Source organism: Oncorhynchus gorbuscha, linkage group LG17, assembly GCF_021184085.1.
Source record: "Oncorhynchus gorbuscha isolate QuinsamMale2020 ecotype Even-year linkage group LG17, OgorEven_v1.0, whole genome shotgun sequence".
Lineage (NCBI taxonomy): Eukaryota > Metazoa > Chordata > Actinopteri > Salmoniformes > Salmonidae > Oncorhynchus > Oncorhynchus gorbuscha.
The window spans coordinates 940,895-953,996 of NC_060189.1; the positions used below are offsets into that span (position 1 = coordinate 940,895).

The 13,102-nt window shown below is 45.6% G+C and overlaps 1 protein-coding gene across 1 annotated transcript in view; it reads left to right on the forward strand.

Moving 5' to 3' along the window:
- The first annotated feature begins 6,655 nt into the window (after window positions 1–6,655).
- The window catches only part of LOC124001992 (vam6/Vps39-like protein), a 73,304-nt gene continuing 66,857 nt past the window's right edge, over window positions 6,656–13,102 (forward strand). The window contains exons 1-8 of the mRNA XM_046309191.1: window positions 6,656–7,254; window positions 7,865–7,930; window positions 8,099–8,163; window positions 8,530–8,572; window positions 8,740–8,834; window positions 9,018–9,116; window positions 11,101–11,193; window positions 11,492–11,675. Of these exons, the coding sequence (XP_046165147.1) occupies window positions 7,182–7,254; window positions 7,865–7,930; window positions 8,099–8,163; window positions 8,530–8,572; window positions 8,740–8,834; window positions 9,018–9,116; window positions 11,101–11,193; window positions 11,492–11,675 (718 nt within the window). The 5' untranslated portion in view covers window positions 6,656–7,181. The remainder of the gene's footprint in view (window positions 7,255–7,864; window positions 7,931–8,098; window positions 8,164–8,529; window positions 8,573–8,739; window positions 8,835–9,017; window positions 9,117–11,100; window positions 11,194–11,491; window positions 11,676–13,102) is intronic.

The following is a 13,102-nucleotide window of genomic DNA, read 5'->3' on the forward strand; positions in this document are numbered from 1 at the left end:
CGCTAGCAGAGTCAACCACCATGACACCATCTCCCTCACCGCTAGCAGTGTCAACCACCACCTCCCTCACCGCTAGCAGTGTCAACCACCATGACACCATCTCCCTCACCGCTAGCAGTGTCAACCACCATCTCCCTCACCGCTAGCAGTGTCAACCACCATCTCCCTCACCGCTAGCAGTGTCAACCACCATGACACCATCTCCCTCACCGCTAGCAGTGTCAACCACCATCTCCCTCACCGCTAGCAGTGTCAACCACCATCTCCCTCACCGCTAGCAGAGTCAACCACCATCTCCCTCACTGCTAGCAGTGTCAACCACCATCTCCCTCACTGCTAGCAGTGGCAACCACCATCTCCCTCACCGCTAGCAGAGTCAACCACCATGACACCATCTCCCTCACCGCTAGCAGTGTCAACCACCATCTCCCTCACCGCTAGCAGTGTCAACCACCATCTCCCTCACCGCTAGCAGTGTCAACCACCATCTCCCTCACCGCTAGCAGTGTCAACCACCATCTCCCTCACCGCTAGCAGTGTCAACCACCATCTCCCTCACCGCTAGCAGAGTCAACCACCATGACACCAGCTCCCTCACCGCTAGCAGTGTCAACCACCATCTCCCTCACCGCTAGCAGTGTCAACCACCATCTCCCTCACCGCTAGCAGTGTCAACCACCATCTCCCTCACCGCTAGCAGAGTCAACCACCAACTCCCTCACTGCTAGCAGTGTCAACCACCATCTCCCTCACCGCTAGCAGTGTCAACCACCATCTCCCTCACCGCTAGCAGAGTCAACCACCATCTCCCTCACCACTAGCAGAGTCAACCACCATGACACCATCTCCCTCACCGCTAGCAGTGTCAACCACCATGACACCATCTCCCTCACCGCTAGCAGTGTCAACCACCATCTCCCTCACCGCTAGCAGTGTCAACCACCATCTCCCTCACAGCTAGCAGTGTCAACCACCATGACACCATCTCCCTCACCGCTAGTAGTGTCAACCACCATCTCCCTCACCGCTAGCAGTGTCAACCACCATCTCCCTCACCGCTAGCAGTGTCAACCGCCATCTCCCTCACCACTAGCAGAGAACCACCATGACACCATCTCCCTCACCGCTAGCAGTGTCAACCACCATGACACCATCTCCCTCACCGCTAGCAGTGTCAACCACCATGACACCATCTCCCTCACCGCTAGCAGAGTCAACCACCATCTCCCTCACCGCTAGCAGTGTCAACCACCATGACACCATCTCCCTCACCGCTAGCAGTGTCAACCACCATGACACCATCTCCCTCACCGCTAGCAGTGTCAACCACCATGACTGGGCTGACAGTACTGGACAGTAGAGTGATGAGTGGGCTGACAGTACTGGACAGTAGACTGATGAGTGGGCTGACAGTACTGGACAGTAGAGTGATGAGTGGGCTGACAGTACTATACTGTATAGTGATGAGTGGGCTGACAGTACTGGACAGTAGAGTGATGAGTGGGCTGACAGTACTGGACAGTAGAGTGATGAGTGGGCTGACAGTACTATACTGTATAGTGATGAGTGGGCTGACAGTACTGGACAGTAGAGTGATGAGTGGGCTGACAGTACTATACTGTATAGTGATGAGTGGGCTGACAGTACTGGACAGTATAGTGATGAGTGGGCTGACAGTACTGGACAGTAGACTGATGAGTGGGCTGACAGTACTGGACAGTAGACTGATGAGTGGGCTGACAGTACTATACTGTATAGTGATGAGTGGGCTGACGGTACTGGACAGTAGACTGATGAGTGGGCTGACAGTACTGTACTGTAGACTGATGAGTGGGCTGACTAGGTTAAATCCCAAATGGAAACCTATTTCTCATAGGCCTTGCACTACATAGGTAAATCAAGTGTCCCAGAGAGTGAGTGAGTCAGTCTGCCCTGTCTGCCACTGCCACCTAGCTATACTAGTATTGCCACACACTAGGTACAGTAGGATCACTTGTCTGATATTAGCTATGAATGCATTATACTTATATGTTTATTCTATTTTGTATGTATGGTATTCTGCCTCTCTATTTAATCTATTCTGCCTCTCTATCCAATCTATTCTGCCTCTCTATTCAATCTATTCTGCCTCTCTATTTAATCTATTCTGCCTCTCTATCCAATCTATTCTGCCTCTCTATTTAATCTATTCTGCCTCTCTATCCAATCTATTCTGCCACTCTATTCTGCCTCTCTATCCAATCTATTCTGCCTCTCTATTCAATCTATTCTGCCACTCTATTCTGCCTCTCTATTTAATCTATTCTGCCTCTCTATTCAATCTATTCTGCCACTCTATTCTGCCTCTCTATCCAATCTATTCTGCCACTCTATTCTGCCTCTCTATTCAATCTATTCTCCCTCTCTATCCAATCTATTCTGCCACTCTATTCTGCCTCTCTATCCAATCTATTCTGCCACTCTATTCTGCCTCTCTATTCAATCTATTCTGCCTCTCTATTTAATCTATTCTGCCACTCTATTTAATCTATTCTGCCTCTCTATTCAATCTATTCTGCCTCTCTATTCAATCTATTCTGCCTCTCTATTCAATCTATTCTGCCACTCTATTCTGCCTCTCTATCCAATCTATTCTGCCACTCTATTCTGCCTCTCTATTCAATCTATTCTCCCTCTCTATCCAATCTATTCTGCCACTCTATTCTGCCTCTCTATCCAATCTATTCTGCCACTCTATTTAATCTATTCTGCCTCTCTATTCAATCTATTCTGCCTCTCTATTCAATCTATTCTCCCTCTCTATCCAATCTATTCTGCCACTCTATTCTGCCTCTCTATCCAATCTATTCTGCCACTCTATTTAATCTATTCTGCCTCTCTATCCAATCTATTCTGCCACTCTATTCTGCCTCTCTATCCAATCTATTCTGCCAGTCTATTCTGCCTCTATTTAATCTATTCTGCCTCTCTATTCAATCTATTCTGCCTCTCTATTCAATCTATTCTGCCACATAATTCAATCTATTCTGCCTCTCTATTCAATCTATTCTGCCACATAATTCAATCTATTCTGCCAATCTATTCTGCCAGTCTATTCTGCCTCTCTATTCAATCTATTCTGCCTCTCTATTCAATCTATTCTGCCACATAATTCAATCTATTCTGCCAGTCTATTCAATCTATTCTGCCTCTCTATTCAGTCTATTCTGCCTCTCTATTCAATCTATTCTGCCTCTCTATTCAATCTATTCTGCCTCTCTATTCAATCTATTCTGCCACATAATTCAATCTATTCTGCCTCTCTATTCAATCTATTCTGCCTCTCTATTTAATCTATTCTGCCTCTCTATTTAATCTATTCTGCCTCTCTATTCAATCTATTCTGCCTCTCTATTCAATCTATTCTGCCTCTCTATTTAATCTATTCTGCCTCTCTATTTAATCTATTCTGCCTCTCTATTTAATCTATTCTGCCTCTCTATTTAATCTATTCTGCCTCTCTATTTAATCTATTCTGCCTCTCTATTTAATCTATTCTGCCTCTCTATTTAATCTATTCTGCCTCTCTATTTAATCTATTCTGCCTCTCTATTTAATCTATTCTGCCAGTCTATTCTGCCTCTCTATTTAATCTATTCTGCCTCTCTATTTAATCTATTCTGCCTCTCTATTTAATCTGTTCTGTCAGTCTATTCTGCCTCTCTATTCAATCTATTCTGCCTCTCTATTCAATCTATTCTGCCTCTCTATTTAATCTATTCTGTCAGTCTATTCTGCCTCTCTATTTAATCTATTCTGCCTCTCTATTTAATCTATTCTGCCTCTCTATTTAATCTATTCTGTCAGTCTATTCTGCCTCTCTATTCAATCTATTCTGCCTCTCTATTCAATCTATTCTGCCTCTCTATTTAATCTATTCTGTCAGTCTATTCTGCCTCTCTATTCAATCTATTCTGCCTCTCTATTTAATCTATTCTGCCTCTCTATTTAATCTATTCTGCCTCTCTATTTAATCTATTCTGCCAGTCTATTCTGCCTCTCTATTTAATCTATTCTGCCTCTCTATTTAATCTATTCTGCCTCTCTATTTAATCTATTCTGCCAGTCTATTCTGCCTCTCTATTTAATCTATTCTGCCTCTCTATTTAATCTATTCTGCCTCTCTATTTAATCTATTCTGTCAGTCTATTCTGCCTCTCTATTCAATCTATTCTGCCTCTCTATTCAATCTATTCTGCCTCTCTATTCAATCTATTCTGCCTCTCTATTCAATCTATTCTGCCACATAATTCAATCTATTCTGCCAATCTATTCTGCCAGTCTATTCTGCCTCTCTATTCAATCTATTCTGCCTCTCTATTCAATCTATTCTGCCACATAATTCAATCTATTCTGCCAATCTATTCTGCCTCTCTATTCAATCTATTCTGCCTCTCTATTCAATCTATTCTGCCTCTCTATTCAATCTATTCTGCCTCTCTATTCAATCTATTCTGCCTCTCTATTCAATCTATTCTGTCAGTCTATTCTGCCTCTCTATTCAATCTATTCTGCCACATAATTCAATCTATTCTGCCTCTCTATTCAATCTATTCTGCCACATAATTCAATCTATTCTGCCAATCTATTCTGCCAGTCTATTCTGCCTCTCTATTCAATCTATTCTGCCTCTCTATTTAATCTATTCTGCCTCTCTATTCAATCTATTCTGCCACATAATTCAATCTATTCTGCCTCTCTATTCAATCTATTCTGCCTCTCTATTCAATCTATTCTGCCTCTCTATTCAATCTATTCTGCATCTCTATTCAATCTATTCTGCCTCTCTATTTAATCTATTCTGCCTCTCTATTTAATCTATTCTGCCTCTCTATTTAATCTATTCTGCCAGTCTATTCTGCCTCTCTATTTAATCTATTCTGCCTCTCTATTTAATCTATTCTGCCTCTCTATTTAATCTATTCTGCCAGTCTATTCTGCCTCTCTATTTAATCTATTCTGCCTCTCTATTTAATCTATTCTGCCTCTCTATTTAATCTATTCTGTCAGTCTATTCTGCCTCTCTATTCAATCTATTCTGCCTCTCTATTCAATCTATTCTGCCTCTCTATTCAATCTATTCTGCCTCTCTATTCAATCTATTCTGCCACATAATTCAATCTATTCTGCCAATCTATTCTGCCAGTCTATTCTGCCTCTCTATTCAATCTATTCTGCCTCTCTATTCAATCTATTCTGCCACATAATTCAATCTATTCTGCAATCTATTCTGCCTCTCTATTCAATCTATTCTGCCTCTCTATTCAATCTATTCTGCCTCTCTATTCAATCTATTCTGCCTCTCTATTCAATCTATTCTGCCTCTCTATTCAATCTATTCTGTCAGTCTATTCTGCCTCTCTATTCAATCTATTCTGCCACATAATTCAATCTATTCTGCCTCTCTATTCAATCTATTCTGCCACATAATTCAATCTATTCTGCCAATCTATTCTGCCAGTCTATTCTGCCTCTCTATTCAATCTATTCTGCCTCTCTATTTAATCTATTCTGCCTCTCTATTCAATCTATTCTGCCACATAATTCAATCTATTCTGCCTCTCTATTCAATCTATTCTGCCTCTCTATTCAATCTATTCTGCCTCTCTATTCAATCTATTCTGCATCTCTATTCAATCTATTCTGCCTCTCTATTTAATCTATTCTGCCTCTCTATTCAGTCTATTCTGCCAGTCTATTCTGCCTCTCTATTCAATCTATTCTGCCTCTCTATTCAATCTATTCTGCCAGTCTATTCTGCCTCTCTATTCAATCTATTCTGCCAGTCTATTCTGCCTCTCTATTCAATCTATTCTGCCAGTCTATTCTGCCTCTCTATTCAATCTAATCTGCCACTCTATTCTGCCACAGTATTCTGCCACCACCTAAGGTAATTTTAGGTATATGACAAGTCATTTATTCAACTGCAATATGTGGCCAGTCTAGGACTAGTCATTTATTCAACTGCAATATGTGGCCAGTCCAGGACTAGTCATTTATTCAACTGTAATATGTGGCCAGTCCAGGACTAGTCATTTATTCAACTGTAATATGTGGCCAGTCCAGGACTAGTCATTTATTCAACTGTAATATGTGGCCAGTCCAGGACTAGTCATTTATTCAACTGTAATATGTGGCCAGTCCAGGACTAGTCATTTATTCAACTGTAATATGTGGCCAGTCCAGGACTAGTCATTTATTCAACTGCAATATGTGGCCAGTCCAGGACTAGTCATTTATTCAACTGCAATATGTGGCCAGTCCAGGACTAGTCATTTATTCAACTGTAATATGTGACCAGTCCAGGACTAGTCATTTATTCTTGTAAACTATATGGTTTTGTATTGTTAGCTTGTCATGCATTGCAGCCAGGGTTTTGGTATGTTTTTGTAGGTTATTGTATGTCTTTTTTTCTGTTTACCCTGCGATTAAAGTGTATTTATATGAATCCCAAGTTGTTCTAATTATACAAAATGAATACAACATGTAAATAGTATTCATTTGAGATGGAATTGACCTGCTTCCTACATCAATGCACGGTCTTCTCTCCTCCGCCCGGTGCTTAACCGGGTCGTGAATGTGCCGTGTTGTTTTTAATTCGTCCCTGGTGAGTTGTACCGACTTCAGTCACATGTCTGCAGAACCCGAGTCTGTTAGCAGACGGAACTAGCCACCTAGCTACTTAGCATTTTTTTTATTTTTAAAAAATTTGACATTTTTAGCAAACAAGAATAATTTGCACGAATTATTATTTATCTAGTCATTTCTGATTTTCTTGTCAACATGTAAGTTTATCTAGTGATCGGGTCAGGACTAGTCATGGGATGATGGATATGTAACTTGCTCGCTAGCTTCGTTAGCATTGTGTGTGTTTGTTAACGCTAACTCAGCTAGCTGGATAGACGGATTTCTTTTGTGATTAATTGTTGGATTTAACTTGCTTGGATGTCATGGCTTCAACGAAATGACAGGAATTATCTTCCAGTCACCAATACGGATGAAATAAACGGTTTGATCGGCCGGGTGGTGGAGAGAGGAGACATGGTATTGTAGTTGTGCCTTGTAACGTGACAGTGTTTATTTTATTATTATAGTAATTATTATAGTAAACATTAGCATATAGCTAGCAGGAAAGCTCCACAATGCATGACGCTTACGAACCGGTACCTATCCTGGAGAAACTGCCTCTGCAGATTGACTGTCTTGCGGCCTGGGGTAAGTTGATATTGTCAGCTTCTCTATCTATCTATCTATCTATCTATCTATCTATCTATCTATCTATCTATCTATCTATCTATCTATCTATCTGTCTCTGTCTCTGTCTCTGTCTGTCTCTCTCTATCTATTCTACAGTATCTATCTATCTATCTATCTATCTATCTATCTATCTATCTATCTATCTATCTATCTATCTATCTATCTATCTATCTATCTATCTATCTATCTATCATCTTAACTAACTAACAACACAAGACCACTCTAGCTGGCTGGTTTGTTTACCATTATAACGTCAGCCAGCTGATATCTTTACCAGTTTATTAGCTTGATGAGTTTTGAGGTGACAGATCATTGTAAACAAAGTCACCCTGTCTTGGGCCACCCTGTCGACGACAGAGAGATTTATTAGAGACCAAGTCATATTTAATGAATAGCATTGTATTTTAATGGCTTCCCAGTTGATGTCCTCATAGGGTGTGTACCAAATGGCACCCTAATTCCTAGGAGCCCTATTGGTTCTTATCAAGAGTAGTGCACTACATAAGGAAATGGGTGCTGTTTGGGACACGACCATGCTGAGGTCCTTCTATTTCCTATCACGTCACAGAGGACTGGCTTCTAGTTGGGACCAAACCGGGCCATCTGCTGCTCTACAGAATCAAAAAGGATGCAGGTGAGAGAGAGAGAGAGAGAGACCTCTGCTTTCAGCCTCTGTCCTGTGTGTGTGTGTGTGTGTGTTGTTGGCTTCGGTGTGCAATAGTTTCCAGTGTTATTACTTCCATCTTGTAGCAGATGTCTCAAATAAGGCAACATATCCCCCCTCTCTCTCTCTTCCTCGCAGGTACCAACAGGTTTGAGGTGACTCTGGAGAAATCCAACAAGAACTTCTCCAAGAAGATCCAGCAGGTAGGCGGATGAAGTGAGGATGGAGACGGCTGGGAGGTTTCTCTCTCTCTCTGTCCCCCCCCCCCCTCCAGGCTTTTAAGGCACTGTCCCAAGAGGACCCCTTTCAGTGACTTGTCTCTGGTAATGTCGGCACACTTCACATTCTGTTGATGTGACAGGAATTACAAAAAAAAAAAAAAAAGGTACCATAGATTGAAACAAATCTAGGTGACACTGTTGTCCCAGCCCTGTTCCAGATCTGTGCTACGGCCAACTCCGTTACTGTCCTTGACTGGGAGTTGGTGACTTCACAGACTGACACGCACTCAGGTTACCATTGTCACCATCTCAGTTTCACCTCTGGTCTCTTTCTTCTGTTCCTCGCAGCTCTTCATTGTCTCACAGTACAAGATCCTCATCAGTCTACTAGGTAAAACCATTTTTCCTCAGCAAACAAACGGCCATATTGTTCACATGAACATGAGGTTGGTTATCTCAGTAATCCATGGGTCAAAGGTTGTTTTAAATATTGTCTGTTTGTGTCTGTCTGTGTGCACGGGTACGTGTGTGTCTGCATGCGTGTTCCTCTCTCTACAGAGAACAACATCCATGTCCACGACCTATTGACCTTTCAGCAGATTACTGTGGTCTCCAAGGCCAAAGGGGCAACGCTCTTCGCCTGTGACCTGCAGGTAAAATACAGCTCTGGTGACGGAGACATAGTTTGTAAATGTCTTTGATGCGAACCAGTTCATTGTATTTATCTGTACCTCCTGTAAAGATATTCCCTGTAGAATCTGTGAAATTGTATCACACATTTCTGTTTTCCCTGTAACAATGGACATGTCGTCTTCTTCTTCTGCTTCTTCCTGCAGCTGTCCGCTTCAGGAGAGGCCCGGCTGAGGATGTGTGTTGCAGTGAAGAAGAAGCTTCAGCTGTACTACTGGAAGGACAGGGAGTTCTATGAGTTACAGGTGAGACGGGGAGTTCTATGAGCTACAGGTGAGACGGGGAGTTCTATGAGCTACAGGTGAGACGGGGAGTTCTATGAGTTACAGGTGAGACGGGGAGTTCTATGAGCTACAGGTGAGACGGGGAGTTCTATGAGCTACAGGTGAGACGGGGAGTTCTATGAGCTACAGGTGAGACGGGGAGTTCTATGAGCTACAGGTGAGACGGGGAGTTCTATGAGCTACAGGTGAGACGGGGAGTTCTATGAGTTACAGGTGAGACGGGGAGTTCTATGAGCTACAGGTGAGACGGGAGTTCTATGAGCTACAGGTGAGACGGGGAGTTCTATGAGCTACAGGTGAGACGGGGAGTTCTATGAGCTACAGGTGAGACGGGGAGTTCTATGAGCTACAGGTGAGACGGGGAGTTCTATGAGCTACAGGTGAGACGGGGAGTTCTATGAGCTACAGGTGAGACGGGGAGTTCTATGAGCTACAGGTGAGACGGGGAGTTCTATGAGCTACAGGTGAGACGGGGAGTTCTATGAGCTACAGGTGAGACGGGGAGTTCTATGAGCTACAGGTGAGACGGGGAGTTCTATGAGCTACAGGTGAGACGGGGAGTTCTATGAGCTACAGGTGAGACGGGAGTTCTATGAGCTACAGGTGAGACGGGGAGTTCTATGAGCTACAGGTGAGACGGGGAGTTCTATGAGCTACAGGTGAGACGGGGAGTTCTATGAGCTACAGGTGAGACGGGGAGTTCTATGAGCTACAGGTGAGACGGGGAGTTCTATGAGCTACAGGTGAGACGGGGAGTTCTATGAGCTACAGGTGAGACGGGGAGTTCTATGAGCTACAGGTGAGACGGGGAGTTCTATGAGCTATTTTGGTTAATGGCCTCGGTGGCCTGACAGATGGCCTCGGTGGCCTGGCAGGAGGCCTGGCAGGTGGCCTCGGTGGCCTGGCAGGAGGCCTGGCAGGTGGCCTCGGTGGCCTGGCAGGTGGCCTCGGTGGCCTGGCAGATGGCCTCGGTGGCCTGGCAGATGGCCTCGGTGGCCTGGCAGATGGCCTCGGTGGCCTGGCAGATGGCCTCGGTGGCCTGGAAGGTGGCCTCGGTGGCCTCGGTGTTCTGGCAGGTGGCCTCGGTGTTCTGGCAGGTGGCCTCTGTGGCCTGGCAGGTGGCCTCTGTGGCCTGGCAGGTGGCCTCGGTGGCCTGGCAGGTGGCCTCGGTGGCCTGGCAGGTGGCCTCGGTGGCCTGGCAGGTGGCCTCGGTGGCCTGGCAGGTGGCCTCGGTGGCCTGGCAGGTGGCCTGGCAGGTGGCCTGGCAGGTGGCCTCGGTGGCCTGGCAGATGGCCTCGGTGGCCTGGCAGGTGGCCTCGGTGGCCTGGCAGGTGGCCTCGGTGGCCTGGCAGATGGCCTCTGTGGCCTGGCAGGTGGCCTGGCAGGTGGCCTCGGTGGCCTGGCAGGTGGCCTCGGTGGCCTGGCAGGTGGCCTGGCAGGTGGCCTGGCAGGTGGCCTCGGTGGCCTGGCAGATGGCCTCGGTGGCCTGGCAGATGGCCTCTGTGGCCTGGCAGGTGGCCTGGCAGGTGGCCTCGGTGGCCTGGCAGGTGGCCTCGGTGGCCTGGCAGGTGGCCTCGGTGTTCTGGCAGGTGGCCTCTGTGGCCTGGCAGGTGGCCTCGGTGGCCTGGCAGGTGGCCTCGGTGGCCTGGCAGATGGCCTCGGTGGCCTGGCAGATGGCCTCTGTGGTCTGGCAGGTGGCCTGGCAGATGGCCTCTGTGGCCTGGCAGGTGGCCTGGCAGGTGGCCTCGGTGGCCTGGGAGATTGGGCTCGTCTTGAAGGCCAAATGACCTTACCCATAAAATCACGAAATTCCAGGCCTTCAAGACGGGCGTGTGAGTGGACAGACTCTTACCAGAGAACATGGGAACGATTGCGGAAAATGCAGACCTCACATTTAGAAGGATTTTGTTTGTTAACCAATAAGTGTTTTTTGTTTGTCTTTCAGGGGGACTTTTCTGCTCCAGACATCCCGAAGTCCATGGCCTGGTGTGAGAACTCAATCTGTGTAGGCTTCAAGAGAGACTACTACCTCATCCGGGTCAGTGGGGCACAAAACAGGAAACAGTGTGTGTGGATTTCATGTGAACCTGTGGAAGACATCTTCTAATATAATATATATTATGTTTACGAGCTATTATTATGAAGAGGGGCTTTGACCTCTTTCTCAATTACCCTCTTCGTCTGCACTGAGAAGACTTGACATGTTAACAATGGTCTGGTAGAAGCTTATAATTAGCTTTCGCCAGTTGTTTCAGCTCCGAATCAGGACAGGAGCGGATAGGAGGAGGGTTGTGTGTTTTACCCCTCTGCATCCTCAGACCTCTGTTATCCTCCAGATGGATGGGCGTGGCTCCATCAAGGAGCTCTTCCCTACGGGGAAGCAGCTGGAGCCCCTGGTGGTTCCTCTGGCTGATGGGAAGGTGGCGGTGGGCCAGGATGACCTCACGGTGGTGCTCAACGAGGAGGGTGTCTGCACACAGAAGTGTGCCCTCAACTGGACCGACATCCCCATTGATATGGGTACTTATATTTCCTTGTTATGGGGTCTTTCCCCTGGCTCAGCAGTATGTACATTAATATCCTGCCTTTCTGCTTAAATGACTTTACACCATCTTGTTTGTTTACAGACTTGCTACTTCTTTTTGTTTCAAGTTTTTGTGTAGCCTACTTCACACTTACGATGCAATATTACTTTAAACACTAAAACGAATGAATGACTGTTGGCTATGTTTTGTCGTCTACAGACTGAATGCCACTTCGTTATATATATTATAACTCGGTGTGTTATGGTTGGAACCTGAAAATGAGGCCGTACATAAGCAGCCATTTTAATTTTTTTTTTTTTAATTGTCGCTTAACTTGCACGGGAGAGAATGCTAAATTATAGCTGGTCCCATAAGATAACATAGCAAACATTAGCACTGTGCTAACCTCGCCAGGTGACAGTGATTTTATATTCTGAAACCATTTTTTATTATTTTATTTTCATCAGCCTATCAAAGAGTTTAGACTTTATATCCACCAACCAATGGTATTTCTTTAAAATAGGTCCAACCCCCAACCACTAGAGGGATATTTTAAACCGAGAAATTCAAGATTTGTGTTTGTTCCTTACTACTAATGTTAGACATTTTCGCATATATGAAACAACTGCCAGGTTTTCTGTTTATCACGTTTATTGGTCACATGCAGATGTTACTGCGGGTTTAACGAAAGCCGTGTGGTTTTATGGATGAAATATGGACATTTATCATGCATCGTGAAAAGAAAAAAGCAAAGAGCCTTATGGATTTGGCAAATATCAGCCATGATCACCATCACTTTTAGGTCCATAGTGGCCCACTGCTGAAGTGGTTGACCAGGTCCATAGTGGCCCACTGCTGAAGTGGTTGACCAGGTCCATAGTGGCCCACTGCTGAAGTGGTTGACCAGGTCCATAGTGGCCCACTGCTGAAGTGGTTGACCAGGTCCATAGTGGCCCACTGCTGAAGTGGTTGACCAGGTCCATAGTGGCCCACTGCTGAAGTGGTTGACCAGGTCCATAGTGGCCCACTGCTGAAGTGGTTGACCAGGTCCATAGTGGCCCACTGCTGAAGTGGTTGACCAGGTCCATAGTGGCCCACTGCTGAAGTGGTTGACCAGGTCCATAGTGGCCCACTGCTGAAGTGGTTGACCAGGTCCATAGTGGCCCACTGCTGAAGTGGTTGACCAGGTCCATAGTGGCCCACTGCTGAAGTGGTTGACCAGGTCCATAGTGGCCCACTGCTGAAGTGGTTGACCAGGTCCATAGTGGCCCACTGCTGAAGTGGTTGACCAGGTCCATAGTGGCCCACTGCTGAAGTGGTTGACCAGGTCCATAGTGGCCACTGCTGAAGTGGTTGACCAGGTCCATAGTGGCCCACTGCTGAAGTGGTTGACCAGGTCCATAGTGGCCCACTGCTGAAGTG